Source organism: Phoenix dactylifera, chromosome 10 (assembly GCF_051530095.1).
Source record: "Phoenix dactylifera cultivar Ajwa chromosome 10, Ajwa_hap1_PhDact_Kaust_v1.1, whole genome shotgun sequence".
NCBI lineage: Eukaryota > Viridiplantae > Streptophyta > Magnoliopsida > Arecales > Arecaceae > Phoenix > Phoenix dactylifera.
Window position 1 is genome coordinate 23,100,541 of NC_143199.1, and position 18,998 is coordinate 23,119,538.

The 18,998-nt window shown below is 38.7% G+C and overlaps 1 protein-coding gene across 2 annotated transcripts; it reads left to right on the forward strand.

Moving 5' to 3' along the window:
• Positions 1-916: 916 nt before the first annotated feature.
• LOC103696469 (bZIP transcription factor 29-like) lies at positions 917-11,857 on the forward strand. Of its 2 annotated transcripts, none has more exons than XM_088705571.2 (4): positions 917-2,277; positions 2,377-2,509; positions 2,613-2,697; positions 9,455-10,843. In XM_088705571.2, the coding sequence occupies exons 1-4, from the start codon at positions 1,178-1,180 to the stop codon at positions 9,493-9,495; spliced, it is 1,359 nt and encodes a 452-aa protein (XP_088561697.2). In that variant the 5' UTR covers positions 917-1,177; the 3' UTR covers positions 9,496-10,843. The 2 variants fall into 2 exon arrangements, with proteins under 2 accessions (XP_088561697.2, XP_008776338.4); XM_008778116.6 differs by lacking the exon at positions 9,455-10,843 and adding an exon at positions 11,316-11,857 and having other exon boundaries at positions 924-2,277.
• Positions 11,858-18,998: the final 7,141 nt, after the last annotated feature.

The following is an 18,998-nucleotide window of genomic DNA, read 5'->3' on the forward strand; positions in this document are numbered from 1 at the left end:
TTAATTAAAATTTTTGAAAAAAAAATGAAAAAGTATTATTTTCATAAAAATAAAATTTTTATATTTTATGAAAAAATATTTAGAAAAACTACTTTTTCACTGGTTGAGAATTGGAGTTCTTTTTTTCCCTCCAAAAGTATTATTAAGCTATCAAAATTTATTGATAAGATTTTTCTCTTTTTTAAGAATATAATAGATATTTCATATAATTTTTTTAAAAAAATTGTGCTCAATCAAACTTAAATCACTCTGAAATTTGTTATTTTTTTATGATCAACCAAAAATATCAAAACTATTTTTTCTGCGAACCAAATAAGTCATGTAAGTTTGATGGTAGGCTTTAAAAAAGAGAGAACATATTAGGGATCAGACAAGACCACTCGGTTAATTCTAAAGCAGTAAAATTGGTTTTTTGAGGAAATTACCACCCTCCAATCAAGTTACTGCCTATTATTCTTCCCCCTTCAATCTAGGATGGCTTCCTGAGAAACTGCTTTGGGCTTGATCCATCTATAATGCCCCAGTTCATTTAAAAAGAGAACACTAGAGATCTATTTGGATAATTCGGTGCAATTCAATAGGATTCACACGACCATATATGGAGAAAAAAATAGATATAAGCAACTTTTTTTCATTCTCCTTGTGAGAACCTGGGCCAGGTATTCTAGAAATCCTGTCACCAATCGTAAGGATTCCAACAGCACGAGTCAAACGAGCCGTGACTTGTTGGTCCATTCTTGAGTCGTTAGCACGCGAATAACAGGCAGCGATGGATTTGGCTCGTGCAAGCGAAGTGAATGCGTGAGGTTGAAGTTAAAAAATCTTGGGTCTTATCCTAATCCTGTTTGATCCGGTCGCGGCTTTTATCGGGGGGCTGAAATCCGTCGGAATTAAATTCAAATTTTGGCTAGTCCTCGTCCTCCGAGACGTCGCGAGATGAAACCTCACTTAAATTCACGCGGAATGAAACCTCACTTAAATTCACGCGGATTTCCGAGATCGGCGGCAGCGCCACCCCCTTCCTTTCTCTCTCCTACATTTGTCATCCACTTCATACCCCCGTCTCCCTGCCGGCATTCTCTCTTCCAGATAAAAGAATACAAAAAAATATCCTATCCCCTATATATATATATATATATATATATATATATATTACTATTGCAGGAAGAAGAACAGAATGGAGGAGACGGAGGTGTCTCGGAATGATTTGATGCAGCGCCTGAAATCATCCGCTGGAAGCTGCTTCGATTCATCCTCCCAAGCCCGGGGGCCGCACCGCCAGTTGCCACCGGGGCCCAGCTTCAGCCCCGAGGCCGGCAAGCGCCACGGCATTCCCCCGGCCCACCCCACCCACCCCCCCGCCTCCCCCCACCCCCAGATCCCGTCCTCCTCCTCCTCCGCCGTCCCCTCCCACTCCCGTTCCCTCTCCCTCTCCCAACCGGCCTTCTTTAACCTCGACGTCCCCGTGGAGGACTGCGTGACGGCCGGTTCCCCCGCGCCGGCTCCGCTCGCCAGGTCGTCCTCCGGCCGGGTCTCCGGCGACGGGCTTCCGCCCCGCAAGGCCCACCGGCGGTCCCAGAGCGACGTGCCCTTCGGGTTCTTCCAGTCGAGCCTCCCCATGGCGGCCATTCCCCCGCCGGCGCCGCAGCGGGCACAGGGTTTCCTCGAGCCTGGGCGGCAGCCGCCGCAGTTTGTGAAGCGGGAGAACGAGTGGGATCGGGTTGGGGATAGCAGAGCCGAGGGGATCGGAGAGCGGAAGCCGGAAGGGGATTCAGGGGATGATCTGGTCGATGCTTACATGAATTTGGACAGCTTGGATGCTTTGAATTCGTCAGGGACCGAGGAGAAGCGCGAGGACTTGGATAGCAGGGCTAGCGGCACGAAGATGAATGAGGCTGATAGTGACAACGAAGCAGAGAGCAGCGTTAATGAGAGTGGCGGTAGCGAGCAGTTCCGGACACCTTCGACCAAGAAGAAGGAAAGGATTAAGAGGAGTTCTCCTGTAGATCCGTCTCCGATAAATTCACGTCACTGTAGGAGTATCTCCATGGATAGTTTCATGGGCAAGCTGCATTTAGGGGATGAGTCATCCAAGCTGCCACCTTCCCTGGGCAATCAAATGGGTCAGCAATCAAGGAGCGGTTCGATGGATGGGACAGGTAGCACGTTCAGCTTGGAGTTTGGGAATGGCGAGTTTAGTGCTGCTGAGATGAAGAAGATCACGGCGAATGAGAAGCTTGCAGAGATGGTGCTTACAGATCCCAAACGAGTCAGGAGGTGTAAATTTTGTCTTTTGCTGATGGAGACATGAAGTGGGTGTGGAAATTTGAGTGGAGCTAGATTTGTAACTACTAACTTGTGATTTTTGGATGCTAGAATTTTGGCCAACCGGCAGTCGGCTGCTCGTTCCAAAGAAAGAAAGATGCGGTATATTGCTGAATTGGAGCAGAAGGTGCAAACCTTGCAGACCGAAGCGACCACATTGTCAGCGCAGCTTACATTATTACAGGTTGATTGTTTAAAATTTTGAGTTTTGAGAGCTTGCTGTATTTACTTTTTGGTTTTGATTGCTTATCTTTTCCTTTCTTCCTGTATTTCTAATTGTCTTGCAGAGGGATTCAACTGGACTTACCAGCCAGAACAATGAGTTGAAGTTCCGACTTCAGGCCATGGAGCAACAGGCACAGCTAAGAGATGGTAACTTGCTTTATTACAGCATTAAGTTCATATTTTGATTGTTCTGTGTCAAAGAACAATTTTAGTAAAGCCCAGAGTGTACTGATTAATGTTGTATACTGTTTCAGTTACATCAAAACCACTGCTATATTTGCATAAATCCTATGAGGGCAGTAGCATATTTCGCACCTATGGATCTATCCACCATATACAAATATGATAGAAAGGTTAAACAAGCTATTTAATGGGCTGTCCGACCAATTTCATCTCTTGAAAAAATTGTGCTATACCTGCAGCACATTCAGTTTAAGACGAGACAATAAATTGTAATGAATCTGAGAAGTCCAGTTGTCGGAAATAGGGTGAGAATGGATCTGATGTCAACATTATCCGTATCTGTATTTGTTTTTATTTGGGGAATATGGATAACAATATAGATATTAATTGGATTCTAAAATTCATATCCATATTTGAACAAAATTAATACAAATACAAATAGGATGTTGACAATATAGATACAAATGCGGATATCAGATAGTTGAGCTTTACGAGCCACCGAATCAAAGATATGTTTTACAGAAAGTAATTTGAACTAAAGACATGTTAATGTTGTCATTTATTTCCTTTTGAAGCTTAGGAGAGAGATGAGAATAAGCAGGGTTGTGCAGGGATATTCAGATATGGATTGACAACTATGTATTCATATACTTATCCACTTTTCTTTAATGGATAGAAATCCGGATATGGATATTAGTCGGATAATGAATTGGATAATGATGGATATGGAAATGTATAATGATGGGTATTATCTGACTCATTTTCACCCTTACTTGGAAAGCAAGATCTGCTTTATCAGTCATTGTCTAATTTCGTGCTACTGTAGTCATACTTGTAAACAATTTAAAAGGCTCTAAACTGAATGCCATTGCAACCCTGGGGGCTTGGGACTCTCGATTCAAGGGGGGCATGCTCTCGAACTTTCGAAACAATCTGCGTGGGGCGGGTGGGGTGGGGGGGGTGGGGGGGGGTGGGGTGGGGTTATAACTGAACCGACCCAACCCGGCTGAACCATTCCAACTTGTTGGTTCGGTTCAGGTTGTTTCAACAAACCATGGTAAGTACCATTGTCTTGCCCATGCTTACTATGGTGTGCTATTCTTGCTGGACTGGTCACATGCTTTGCAAATGGTTTTTTTGGTGCAACCTAGACCAGCACAGACTGGTACAAATGAGTGATAAACATGATACAGAATTGTTTTATGATGCCTTGATATTGCTGGTGTGATACATATCGCTTTGACCAGCATAGCGAGCGTGGCAGGATACTTTCATCTATGTCTAAATGCATGTAAGTTAAAAGAGTTTGTTATTTGGAAACATTCATATTAGCAAAACAAACTACAACTCAAAGAGTCATATTTGAAGTGCAATCCTATCAGTCTTATCCTGTTAAGGGTGTGCGCTATTTTACTTAATGATATAGCTATGTCAATGACCGAGTCCTCAAATTTAAACCCAATTACATAAATGAAACCCTACATATGATCATTCGACACTTCAAGTGCGTATCAATTTTTCACAAAGAGTGAGAATAGACCCCGTCTCTGGCCCTTTTTTTTTTGCTGGTGAAAATTTTTGGTTCAAAATTTGCTACACATTATGATATCATATGATTTCTTTCTTTATAGAGTGATGTACCTCATAATCTAACCTTTCTTGTAAGTGTTATTTTCACTTTCTTTCTCATAAATATCCGTAGCATATGCTATGTAGATTTACCTTCATTTATCTTCCACCTTATGTTCATGTTATTATTTGGTATGTTATCTTAATTTTTTTTGTTTGTCTTTCTTGTTCTACCAATGCTTTCTGGTTGCTTATTTTTAGTTTGATGTTTCATAAAGTTGCCTATGAAAATTGTGGTGTTATTTCAGTCTTTTTCTCCCTTTATCTGCGATTCCAGATGTGTTTAGAAGTTGTTCTCTTTATTGTGAACATATCTTGGACATATATTAACCAATTTTATGAGAAAAGCTTCTTGATATCTTAGCTGCAAAATCGTCACTCAGGGGGAACAAGAGGACAATTATTATATGTCTGTAGCTAAAATTCTATGTTTCAGCTGTTGTCTTGCCCTTTATAGTGATAATGATTGTGTACATTTAAGGTTTTTCTCTTAACTCCACTGGAGCATTTTGCTTTGCCTTTTTCTCTACAATTTTGCGTTGACAAATTTTACCTTTCTGCCTTCCGATCAAGCTAAAAACACTTTGCTATCTATTTAAATAATCAGCGTTCATTTTTTTAAATAATCAGCATTCTTCACACAGACAAACTAAAAAAAAGAAAGTATGAGAACAGAAATAACGTGCCCTGGGGAGTATAGAGACCTATATGGAGGCTTTGAGAATATGACTCTGGCTCTGGCTATTTTCTCCTGTAACTTAAATCTATCTTGTTTTATCACGATTAGTGCCTTTACTGCTTGCTCACTTCTGAGTTTCAAACCACAAATTAACTGTCCGATAAAGTCCAATGCTCGAACTGATGCCATGCTATCTGAAAATTTTTAATCAGTTATATGGATAGTAATTGTATCAGAATTTTTTGTTAACTGTTGGAGGCTTATATTAATGCCTTTCTTTTTTGAATTTTGAGTATTCATTTTGTGGAATTCAATGCTGTAAACATTGGTGAGAGGTTCTATGTGGTTGGGGCTGTTCTTCTGAGACTAATGATTGGGATGGCTTTTTAGGTACAATTTCGTCACAAACATCAATTTTTGTCGAACAGGGGGGTTGGGGACATTGGATTTTCTTAACCAAGGTTTTGGATTTTGTCCTTCATTATGTCCATCTTTTGGCATCTTTGCTTATCTTAGAATTTAGATTTTATAGTGAAGATATTTAAATAGAGATGATTTTAGGTGGAACCCATAATGTTTACCATATAGGCATTTTGCCCCATGCAACTTAATTCTAGTCCATGTAAACCAAACTAAACCATGTAATTTAATCTTCTCAGTTCCAACTTGTAAATTTAATGGTCTTGTTTTACAGAATTCTAGCACATTTCATCGATAAACTGGGCAATCTACATTGGAAGCTTGATGAGGACAGGTTTCAGTTAGGTTTCCATATAAAAGAACACAAGTAAAGCACCTTGGAAATTATATGAAAATTCCTCAATACATTTTAGTATAGGTGGAAAAAACAGAATAATGTTGCTGATGGATCCTTGATAATTTCCAACATTTCTTTTGGTTACCTTTTTATGTTTTCCAGACTAGCAGCATACTTATTGCTCCTACCTCATTCATTGCATGTTGCTGTGACTGATTGACCAAAGTGTCAATTTGATGATAAGATTTTTTGGGCACATGCTATATGTTGGCTGACCCCTGGTCATTATAGGGCACCTGAGCCACACCCTCATAGGATTGCATTCAGAAAAAAAGTAAACTAATGTAAGGAGATTTGTTGCAGCTATTGTCCCACCTCATTTTTATATCCAAAATCCTTTTTTGGGTAAATTTCACTTTCTTTTATAAGTGAACAGTTAGATCTGATACCACATGCTTATTGGCACCTTGAAACAAGCACGAAAGTTAATTCTTGTTTTCTTTGACTATATTCTTAGGGGCCATTATTGTTTCTGGTAGTGTCTTGTGTTTTTTTCTCTGTTTTCTGCATGGTTATGTTATAGTTCATTGAATGCTAGATAACGTATATAAAAGAAAAGGCCATGAAACAAACACCAATTGTTTTCACATGTTGAATGGCATTGAATTTTACCAACTTAGGGTGTTAATGTCTCCCTGTTGAGGGTTTGAACCATCACAATGTTCTGCAGTATATGGGAATGGATGCATGAAATTTTGGGTTGGCATGATATTGACCATCCCAAAAGCTGTCATGTTTGTATGTAATTTTTTGTATTATATTGCTTAGTATCACACTTCTACTCTTGGTGTTCTACTATACTTTGGGTTAAGATATGTTGAGCTAGAAACAGAAATATGTAAACATCTACATGTGTAATTCTTTTAGTTCATGTTTATGGTAATCCGATATTTTGTACAAGATGATTTATAGTCTTTTTATAAGCACAGGCGAAGTATATTTGTACCAGAAAAAGGCGAAGTATATCTTGAGAATAGCTTAACTATAATGTCCTGACTAGAACATAACCTGCATAATGCTGCAGGATTAAAAAAGTTCTTAATCTGCACCGTCCAACCAAATCAAATAGCATGTCGGTGATCCATCAATCAATCCCCTCCATACTTTTGTACATAGAGAGAGAGAGAGAGAGAGAGAGAGAGAGAGAGAGAGAGAGAGAGAGAGAGGTGGGATGGGATTGGGATGGGGTCTTGCTTTCAATTTTGCATAGGCAAATGGCAACCATGGATGGAAGTGGCGTGATGGGTACTTGTTAGCATGGACACGACACCTCACCATGCCAACTTGTGCGTGGGACCCATGGTAGGGAGAGGAGAGCGCAAGTCTTGGTGGCATTATGGCGGCTGGCCCCAACCACAAACCCCAATTTGTGAGGGGCTTTTCATTGTTCTTGTCTCTCTCTAATCCTCTCCTCTTCCTCGTTCCTTCTCTCTGCTCCTCTTCTCCTCTCATCAAAAGAAATAGGATAAGGGAGTTTAGGTTTGCCTTGTATATCACATTCTCTTTTGTGTACATTTCATTCATCACATTCATGCCTATCTCGAAGCAGAATGTGGCAAGATTTGGCTTATCAGCCATGCAATGTAGGGTAACCGAGCGTGGGGGACGAAGCTGGCGAAACATGGGAAAGGAAGATATAGGGAGAGGGCAACTGACAATGCAGTGGAGGGACCTAGGCGAAATAGACAACCAGGGCAGTGGCCTACTGGCGATGCAAGGAAGGGACCCAGGCGAACCCTAACCCTAGGCTCCTCCACACCGTCACCACCATGCTCGAGGCCCAATGATCAAGGTATGCTCTTCCTTTCTTGACCATAGGGAGAAGGGAAGAGGGAGGGAGGGAGAGGGAGAGGGCAATTGGGGCTCTTGACCGTCGGATCACACACGATTATCGGCCTTGTGCCATCCAACTGAGTGAGAGGGAGAAGGGAAGAGGAAAAAAGAGGAAGTGGCTGATGATATCCACTGTGGCAGAGAGAGTGAGAAAGAAGAGGGAAAGAGGAAACAGGAGGTCAGACGTGTGTGGTTTGACTGGAGGAAGAGGAGAAATAGGGGAGGGAGGCGACCATCCAAGCATGCCACCCCTTTGTCACCACACCGACGTAAAAGTAGGAATAGCAACGAGTAGGGTACTCGCAAAATTTGCCCTATCGTACTCAAATCTATTTAAAATTCTACTATTTGAACCCATCCCAAACCCGATTAAAAATTTGCCTAAAAATTTTCAACTCGTCCCATTAAAAAATGGTAGATCCGTTGGGTACCCGAATGTGCTTGTTTAATCTTTATTGGGATTGGATATGCGACCCGAAAAAGGGGAGAATAATATTAACTGAAGATAGGTATAAATAAATTGGGAAACAATTTTAATACAAATGAGTTTTGTAGCTGTCTTTATAAAAATTTATACTATGTATATATATTGTATAATCAGGTTCAAGTAGCGGGTACTTGAGGGGCAAATTCTAAACCCGTCCCAAACCCTAAAGGATTTTAATTTTAAATCAACCCATTGCAAACTCTATAGGGTCGGATATTCGAAAAAACCCTTCTGGCTGCCATTCCTACATAAAAGCGGCCATGCCCGATGTTGACCTGTAGAGAGGGATGGTACAAGGTAGGATGAGGGAAGGGTGTATGGGAGGCATGGCAAAGGTTGATTGAGGTGATTGCAGCCACGCCCGACACTGGGCAGGGTGAGGGGAGGGTATACAAGGGGCATGGTAGAGGCATTGACCTTTTCTCTCACGTCTCTCACATGCACACATGGCATGCACGACTCAGATGGAAAGTGGGTCTGAGCCCCTTAATAGATCCGGGTCCGGACCCGGTTCTCAGACAAACACATGGCATGTAGGGGGAAGTCTTGAACTCCCTTTCCGAATTTGGGCCAATTCTTAGGTGGACACATGTAATGCACGTGCTTGAATGGAAAGCGAGTCCAATCCGCTTAACAGATCTGGGTTCGGACCTAGTTCTGAGATGGACATGTGGCATGCAATGGAGAGTCCTAAACTCCCCTTTAATGTGGAAGTATAGAGGTTAGTATTCCCAGCAATTTGAATAATTTGTTTTAAGCACTGAAGCATTTTTACTACTGTCTTGAAGGACTTGTTTAAGTTAGTCGGGAAATTGATGACATGTTTTATGACATGCCATTTAATATCTTTCAATAGAGGTACTTTTTTTCTATCTCTTGAGGCTTCCTATCCTTTGGCCCAAGTGTACTCGGTTTGGGTCCAATATTTATGGTTTCACTTTTATAATATATGGTAGCTAGCTCAGACATTTTAAAATATTTGGCTTTATGTCCACATGCAATTCAGATTGAGCACATTGGTGTAACTACTTTCAACGTTTGAGAAATGATTTTAATTCTTGAATTGCATTTTTTTTTTCTGTACATGATATTAGTTTGTACCGGCGAAAGCTAGAAATTAGCATGATAACAAGCATCTATTTGTGCGTTGAGCTTAAGAGATTCATTTTTTTCTTGTCCTAATAATTTTTGCTTGTGCTTTATAGACTTTAGTAAAATATTCTTCCAATCCTTTATTGTGATATGTAGCCATACTGCTTAGGTGATCTTTTTTCAGAGTGCAGGCCTTGGTGCAACAGTAAGATTGCTCTATTGTGACTAGACCTGCTCAACAGGGCAAGCTGGGTTGGGTACGGGTTGGGCTCAGCCTGAGGTATAATTGATTTTAGACAAGCTCGGGCCCGGTCTAGTCTTCGGGCTTACTTCCCAGGCCCAAGCTTGGTACTTATTCGGGCTTCAGGCTGAGTCTTGGGCTTCTGGACGGTGGTTTTAGGATGGCGAGAGAGGTGGTGGAGACTCAACGTGGTGATCTGTTTTGAGAGAGATGGAATAGTGGTTTTAGGATGGTGACCTGATACTTTGCTCTAGACCTCAACAGCCACTGGTCTTCTCCATGTCGAAGTTTTGCCTTGGTGGAGACCCACTTTGGGATGGACGTGGGGATCCGTTGGTAAAGATCACTACTCAACAGTGATGTCAAGCTTCAATAGGTCCTTGTTGGCCTAGAAGAAAAATGATGGCATGGTGAGGGGGAGATGGCTTTGATGACGACAATGCTACAGTTGATGGCAAGGAAAGCGTTGGAGTGAGAAGAGAAGAAGGGCCACGGAATGGGAGAAGAAGAGGTGGAGAGGGGCACTGCTGCAGCTGAGATGGGAGAAGAGGAGAGAAGCGACTGTTGATGATCTGCGAAGGAGATGATGTGAATGGCGATCTTGAGGATGAGCAGATTCCTTTCCTTCTCCCCAATTCCCGAAAGTGGCGGACTGGCAACTCAAGCCTCAAGTGGTCAACTGAACCGGGCCAGTAATAACTTACTGACTCTGAACAAGGCAACCTATTAACTCAATTGAACCTATTAACTCAATTGAACCGGTTTTGGGCTGGGTCGATGTAAACCCGAGCCCGGCCTATTTAATGGGTGGGCTAATTTCAAGCCTGATTCGACCCGCCAGGCTTAAAAACCATGACCAGGCCCATCCAAAATTCTCCGGGCTTGGCAGGCTGGGCAGGCCTCCCACCATTTGAAAAGGTTGGGTTTGAAATATAGAAATAGCTTTTTTGCATGCGGGGGTTAGGGCTATGTACGTCTGACCCTCTCAAGATCTGACAATGGTGGGAGCCTCATGCATAGGGACGCCTTGTTTTTTTTTTATAAGTCTCAGGTCATCTCCTTTTTTTTTTTTTAAGTTAAAATCCTGGATTGACATCTGGTATTCTCTTGGCATTGTCCATTTGTGATTTTAATATACACAAGAATGCACTATCTTGGCTTGTTCTCTATTACTTTAGCCTGCAGGGCCTCTATCTTTAACTTTCTGTAATATGCTTCTGACTGTTATACCTAATTTTGTATCATGGGCTGAACACTCTCAAATATGCTCTATGTTCTTACCTGTACTTGCTTTTGTGCAACTAATGTTGCTTCCAAATTTTATTGGTTCTATTTCCCTTGTATAATATTAGTCATTTCCTTATGGATTTGTGAAACAGGCATGTATAATAGTAGAATTAATGAACATCCATTAGAATTCCTCAGTAATGATTAGTTTGGATTTTGTTGTTGTTGTTATTCTCTTGTTTTGTCTACCCACCCCCCATCCCCCCCTGCGAAAAAAAAGGTAAAAAAGATAGGGCGAGATTCTCTGTTTGTAATTATGGCGTTGTGTTAGAAGACTACTTGGAATCCATGCCTTCCAGATGTAAGCATGTTGATTTTGTTTCTTTGTATTTTTATTGTCCAATATGACTTAAGGTTCTGAGTCATTGCTGATTTGTATTAACAATTTGCCAGTTTGACTCCCTTCTATAGAACAGCTTTGTTCTTTTCTTTTTTCCCTCTTCTAATTGTTGATGCTATAAAGGATTTTCATATTACATCTGATTAATATTTCTTGATAATATCTTTTGTCATGCAGCTCTGAATGAAGCACTGACTGCAGAGGTCCAGCGTCTGAAACTTGCTGCTGGAGAAATTACTGAAGCTCCCCTTTCAAAGAGCATGAATCAGCAAATGTCATTGAATCCTCAGTTGTTTCAACTGCAGCACCGGCAGTCACAACAGCAGCAGCATCAGCAAGCTACCCAGATTCCTCTCTTTCAGTTGCAGCCACAGCAGCGGCGGCAGCAGCAGCAGCACACTGATGCTACTGCAAAACTTGAATCAAACAAATAATTTGAAGCACTACAAATACCATAGAAAACAAATCAAACGGGGTTGCATTTGGTTCTGTTTTGTCATCTTTAATTTCAGTTCACTGTCTGAAGTCAAACATCTCCATGCTCCTATATGCATATAGCATATTTACCAGCAGGGTAGTAATTCTGTTATTCAAATATGTGGTCAGTAGGTTTATTTTAATGGGAGAATTAATTGTTTTGTAACTAGATGCTTATTTGTTGATGTTATTGGACAAAATAGCTTTTAGAGGAAAATGTTCTCTTACATATACGATAGTAATATTGTAGTGCTTAGTTGTGGAGTAATTAATTGTTTGCATGGTGGTTACATTTCTGCCATGTGTTCATGCTTTCAAAAAACTTGGTGTGAGGATATGTGTAGGCATGCATTTAGTTTTACATCGGCTATATGCATGGATAGATCTTGGATGGTTGTACGAAGTTAAAAAATTTAATAATATTTTTTGATTTTTTTTTTGGGAGAGATTTTAAGTTGTTATAAATAATATCAGAACTCATATAAACTTATAAACTTAGAGATAAGGATCAATTTCGGTTGACCATGGGTCGATCATAATGCTTGTTAATAGATTTGAATAGATTTGGATATTAAACCTTATGAGGATGTTAAGTGATAACCCACGTGGTCATGTGTTTAGTTTTTTATCGGCTATGCATTATGTAGATTTAGTTTTTTTGGATGAGGTTATAGATTGTTATACTCAGAATCTTGCACGTTTTTTATGTAAAGTCATGATACATAATAGTTTTTTTGTGTTTTGCTAGCTTAAACATGAAGTATAATTGGTACTTTTTTTTTTTTTTGGCTAAAGCAGATATTTCATACAGTACGTGTACGAATATATTCAATAAAGTCAGAAAACAAAAGATCACGGAGTACCCGGGGCAACTCTTTCTCTTCGGCCCACATGGTACTCTTGGAATGGTTGGCCACATAGGCAGTCACCTAATTCGCAGCCTCATTAATCTCTCTAAATGCATGCCTAGCTTGAAAGGTTCCTCTATCTCTAACCGTCATCTAGATATCCTGAAGTAAGAGGTGGTCCATGCCAATACCACTCGGGCTCTTCTGGATCTAACTGATCACTGTGCTTGAGTCATCCTCCAAGATGATTGAGCTGGTCCATAGTACTCGCTGTGCGTGTTGAAAGTCCGCCCAGACAGCCTTTAGCTTCACGCTGAAGACCAAGATGTCAAATAGCTGACAGCTGCCCGTTGCCACCATCTTATTTAAGCGATTGTATGGTTGGTACCTATTAAAGTGATTGTACGGTTGCCAATGAGGTCACATCCAATAATGCTACAGGGAAGAATTGGGAAGGTTCAGTCAACAATCATGAGCCGTTTGTGTATTGCATGATGGCCCGTGATTGGGCAGCGCCAGCATATGTGCTGTCCCATGTATCACTTGGAGCTGTTGTTCAGAACATGGAAGGACTGTGATTGCATGTTCGACCTGACCACTTCAACCCTGATCTTTACGTATTCCTTCTGGTAGCTGTGTAGCTATGTTTCGCAGGATACCATCCTGTCTGGAATCCTATAATGTGTTGGTAATTAAACAAATTTATTTGTGGTAAGTTTAAAGAACCGACAACATAGTTCATGATTTTTTTTTTTTTTCTGGCTTAAAGAAATAATGTTCAACCTGGACTCAGATAACAACTTAAAATTCACACCCTTCAAATAAAAATAATAATAAAAAAGCTTAAAATTCACCAGCAGAAAACCAGGTTTCTTGTCTCCGCCTTCCTCTTCTCTCTCTCTCTCTCTCTCTCTCTCTCTCTCTTCTTGTTCCTTTCTTTTTCTTGTCTTCGGCTTGGCTAGATTGGTCCCAAATTGAACTGGGCTCAAATTAGGCCCGCCCAATAGAGGGGTTGGGGGGGAGGGGGTGCGGGTTGGTGTGCGCGGTTGGGGTTCTTCTTCCCAATGCTCAAGATCAAGGAGGAAGGGACAAGGAGAAGGAAGAGGGAAGAGAGCAAAGACAGAAAAGGGGAGGAGGAGCCGGTGGGGTGGTCGAGTATAGGTGGTCATCGGCAGCAGGCGACGGCTGGAGGGGAGGAAGGCCGAGAGAGCCCTCGGTTTGAGTCCAGAACAGGGGAAAGGGAAAACTTGATTCGGCTAGGCAAAGGGAAGGGACTTTACTGGCAAGCGACGAGGCAGCCGATCTCGGCCGAGGGTAGCTCAGTCCGGCTATCAAGCGACGACGGCGGCGGTGGCACTTCCGACATATAGGAACACTTTGTAGGATTAGACAAATGAGCATAGCCAGAACTCCTCCTCCCGTCTCTCCCCGAATTAATTGGTATCAGAGCCAAGTTTGGCATTCTCAGTTCATTAGCCCCGAACCCAAGAGGGAGGCTACTGGTAGTACCTCGGGTCGGTAATCTGTAGGCAACTATCTATAGTAAGGGTAATAGGCCGAGACATAAGCGCCGGGAAAAAGTCTCGGTAAGCCAACCTTACTTAGGTAGGGAACTGAGCATAGCCAGAATGGCTGGCTAAGCTGTTGGTGGAAGGAGCATATGGAGGTATAATATTCAGACCCTAGAACTCTTTATCATATGCTTTTCCATAATTATTAGACTTTAGTTATTTTACATGTCTTATAATCTAGTCTCATGCTGGGTTAATATCATAGTTGAGTGATGGTCCGTAGGAAGGCCATTTGTACCCGTTGATGCCGGGATGGCGAGTTAGGGTGTTTAGGCCGCATCCGTGAGGGACTTATAGACCAAAGCTCAGATATGGTATGAAACTTAGCAAGATTGATAAGATTTAGAAGACAAAGTCCTGTGATAGGATAAATAATTCAAAGTCTAATGATTATAGAAGAAAGCATAAGATAAAGAGATCTAAGATCAATAATATTATATATCCATATCTCCTATCTGCCATTCTGCTAAAATTATGGAAACCCCTTCCATACATAAACAAGATAATCATCTTGTGAAAAATGCTCAGCTAATTGAATATCCAAAATCAATGGATGATATTAATAATTGGACAATTCCAAAAATATCACCTAATGAAATTTATCATATAGGTATGTGGGATTTTAGTTCAAAAATGATAATAAAAACGATTGAACAAACGTTCCAAATAGATGGAACCCCTCAAACTCTTAAATTACTAAGGAAAGAGGATATTGAGAAATATAAAAAAAATATCAATTCCTACCTATAGGAATGATTCAAGTAGCATTTAAACCGTTAACTTTACTAGGAAATAATACTAGTTTAATGTCAACCATCAGAGATGGAAGATGTAACTTGTTTAAAGAATCTTTGGCGGCAGTAGTAGAAACTAGTCTGTGCCATGGACCAGTATATTTTAACTGTGTTCCAAACCTTAGTCTGTCTCTGACAGATACCAATTTATATGAAGCTTTAAAATTAAACATAATAACATCTGGCTATGATTTTATTCCAGGATCTGAAGTAATAGCAATAAGCTATAGACTCCATTTTAAGGTATTAAACACCTTAGCACCTAAAAACATAGTAGATACCCAAAAGGGTCAAACAACTCTAGTATATACAAATCTAGAAACAACTAGGATAGCCACAAATAGGTTAATCTCATGGAATGAAATAAACTTTCCAGAATCTTGGTCATTGGAAGAAGAAATTCCAACACCACCAATAGTAAATACGAACATAGACCAGATAATTCAAATGACTGATGGGTCTGTAGAAATCATGTTTAATAATTCTACAAGAAAGGTCAAAATTCCTGAAATTGGCAGGTCAATGTCAAGTAGAAGTTTCGATACAAGGCCTTCTACTTCCAGAACTAGAAACAATGAGACAAATGTTGTAGAAGAAATAAATATAAGTAAAAATAATATTCCCTATGGAATTTATAAGAGTAAGGAATCTCCTACTCGATCAGAAATGAGTTTTCATATTTAATGGATTACACCCAAGGAAGTTATATAAGAAGAAAACTCAATGAAGAGTTTCAGTCAGAAAGGAATAAACTATTTAGAGTATGGTATTTGGGAAAATTTTCTCCATTAGAATTAGTATATTACAAAAATAAATATTATGAGGAATTAGAATACTATCAAAAGATAGAATATTTTACCCCTTGGTTTTTAAAATTTTATGCAAATGAGAAAAACCAAGAAATCGCGGTTCTCCAGAAAACATGGACAACTATACGGGATGAAATAATAAATTCACCTTTTCCTCCACAACAAATGTTAAAACTTCAATCAACTGAAGCAATGGCTTATTCCAACTTAAGTAAGATGGAACATTCACATGTTACAATAAGAGAATTAAATACTCTTATTAGAGCACAAAATTATACAAATGCATACTTACATTGCATAGGAACAGAATTATTACAGCTAGAGAGAAAATTAAATGAAATACAAAAGAATATGGAAAGAGATATCCAGATTCTAAAAAAATTAAAGGAAAACCCTGAGAAAAATAAGGAACCAATGACTCCGGTTATTCAGCCTCCACCAGAAGTAAAAAACTTTAAATTACAAAAACCAAATGCAGAATTTATCAAAGTCCTTGAAGAAAGACTAAAAGGATTTCACATAGGAGTAGTCAATAGAAATTCTAGGACTAACCCTGATAGCGAACAGACAAATGAAAGTAGTTCGGAAGACTTATGCGCTATGATTGAACAAAATCTTCAAATAAATTCAGATGAAGAATTATCAGAAGAAAATATTCTAGGCTTAGAAAAATTTGAAGAACAAATGAATGAATTAAATGTTAATCCTATTAAGTATGAGCCTAGACCACTAGAAAAATATTACTATAAAAGGCCTTCTCCATTAGATGTACTACATGAAGAAAGAGAACCATATCAGAATTCTTATTCTGGAAAACACATCTATGAATGGAACATAGATGGAATGTCTGATAAACAAATCTTAGATGTAATACATAGAATAATGATGTATTCAACAATCTGCCAGCAAAATGGAAACACTGATCATGAAATTGTTAAATTTATAATAGCAGGGTTTATAGGTCAGTTAAAAGGATGGTGGCAGGGATATTTAAATGAAAACCAAAAGAATGAAATTTTGGGACATATAAAAACTATAAAAGTAGAGCCAGATAGGCCAACTAGCAGTGGCACTCCAGGAATAGACACTGAACAAGATGCAGTATATACACTGTGTGTTACGATAATCCAACACTTTGTAGGGTTAGAATTAAAAGATGGAGATTCAATGAGAACTCTATTACTTAACCTAAAATGTCCAACTTTAACACATTTTAGATGGTATAAAGATACCTTTATGACTAGAGTATTCCAAGTAGGTGATCCTAATACTGAATTATGGAAATCTAAATTTATAGATGGATTACCATATTTATTTGCTGCAAGAGTCAAAAAGACTTTAAGAGATAGACAAGGTGGAATAAACATCAACTATGACCACTACACTTATGGACAAATCATAGGAGTATGTGTTCAAGAAGGTTTAAATATATGCAATGATCTAAAGCTTAAAAAACAAATTAAGAAACAATCACAAACAGAAAAACACCAATTAGGTGATTTCTGTCACCAGTTTGCATATGACATGCAAGAAAAACCAGAAGGATCTAAGAAAAAGAAAAGAAAGTACAAAAAATATGTACACAAAACACCTCGTAAAGAGTATAAAGCATATAAACAAAGAAGGTACTTTAAGAAAAAGCAGCAACAGCAAGAAAAACAGGCTGTTAAGAAAAAAAAGAAAAAAAGGATTATTAAAGAAGATCCTAAATGTTATAGGTGTGGTAGATTTGGACATTATGCTAATCGATGTTCAATGTGAAGGAAAATTGATTCCTTAGAAGTAGATGAAAATCTGAAAAATCAGTTAATGAAACTTATGATAAATTCATCTTCAGAAGAAGATAGTAACTATTCAAGTTCATCGGAAGATGAGATCAATGAAGTTATATCTTCATCAGCAGAAGAACAAATAAGATCAGGAAAAGAATGTCAATGTAATATAGTTCAATATAACAAAGATTATTGGAAATCTTTGGTGGGAATGAAATCATTAAATGTATTGACAAATAGTCAGGAGGAAATATTAAAGATCATAGATCAGGTTACTGATCATAATGTTAAAAGACAGCTACTAGAATTTTTAATAGAGAAGAACCCAAACAACAGGGAATCATCAAAGTTGATATTACCCAATAAAGGATATCAATTTCAGGAAGTAATGAATAGATTTAATCATTCTAGAATAAAAGAAAAACCTGCTTCCTTACAAGACTTGAAATATGAGATAAACCAATTAAAAATAGAAATATCTATGTTAAAACATGAAAATAAGGAATTCAAGGTTAGAATATCTAGCCTAGAAAATGCAAAAAAAGAGACTCAGATATCTTTTCCAGAAACTCAGGAACCAAATGATCTTCCTGAATACTTAAACATATTGAATCAAATAACATACCAAAAATGGTATATAAAGATAAACTTAGTAATCAATAAGAATTTTGTATTAGAAAATGTTAAGGCATTAATAGATAGTGGTGCAGATATGAACTGCATCCAAGAAGGACTTATCCCAACAACTTATTTCCAAAAAACAGTACAGACACTAACTGCAGCTGGAGGAAATAAGTTATCAATTAAATATAGAATACCAAAAGCACACATTTGCAATCAAGATGTTTGTATTGAAACATCTTTTATTTTAATAAAAAACTTAACACAAGATATCATTCTAGGAACTCCTTTCCTTAATGATATCATGCCAATCACTAAAATAGATAACACTGGAATCTATGCAGAAAACCAAGGAAAGAAGCTAATATTTCCATTTATAACAGACCCGCACACTAAAATGATAAATGAAATCAAGGACATCCTTATGAAAAAGGAAAATCAATTAAACTTTCTAAAGGAGGAAGTGGACTTTTATAATATAGAAGAAAAATTGAAAGATCCTTATAATCAAAATAGGATCAAAATAATAGAAAAGCAATTCAAAAATGAAATTTGCAATGAATTACCCAATGCTTTTTGGAATAGAAAAAGTCATCAGGTCAGTCTACCTTATGAAGAATCCTTTAAGGAACAAGATATTCCCACTAAGGCTAGGCCAACACAAATGAATCAAGAATATCTCAAATTATGCAAAAAAGAGATAGAAACACTTCTCAATAGAAGGCTAATAAGAAAATCTTCTTCTCCTTGGAGTTGTACTGCTTTTTATGTTAATAAAAATGCAGAAAAGGAAAGAGGAAGTCCGAGGTTAGTAATTAATTACAAACCTTTGAATAAAGTACTAAAATGGATAAGGTATCCCTTACCAAATAAAAAAGATTTGTTAGATAGACTAAATAAGGCAACTATCTTTTCAAAATTTGACCTAAAATCAGGCTATTGGCAAATCCAGATCAAAGAATCAGATA

Excerpts from the sequence above, each read along its gene's own strand:
- LOC103696469 (XM_008778116.6), top strand. The coding sequence starts at position 1,178 with ATGGAGGAGACGGAGGTGTCTCGGAATGATTTGATGCAGCGCCTGAAA. Across the intron at positions 2,510-2,612 it reads CGCAGCTTACATTATTACAG|AGGGATTCAACTGGACTTAC; the intron begins GTTGATTGTTTA and ends ATTGTCTTGCAG. Across the intron at positions 2,698-11,315 it reads ACAGGCACAGCTAAGAGATG|CTCTGAATGAAGCACTGACT; the intron begins GTAACTTGCTTT and ends TTTGTCATGCAG.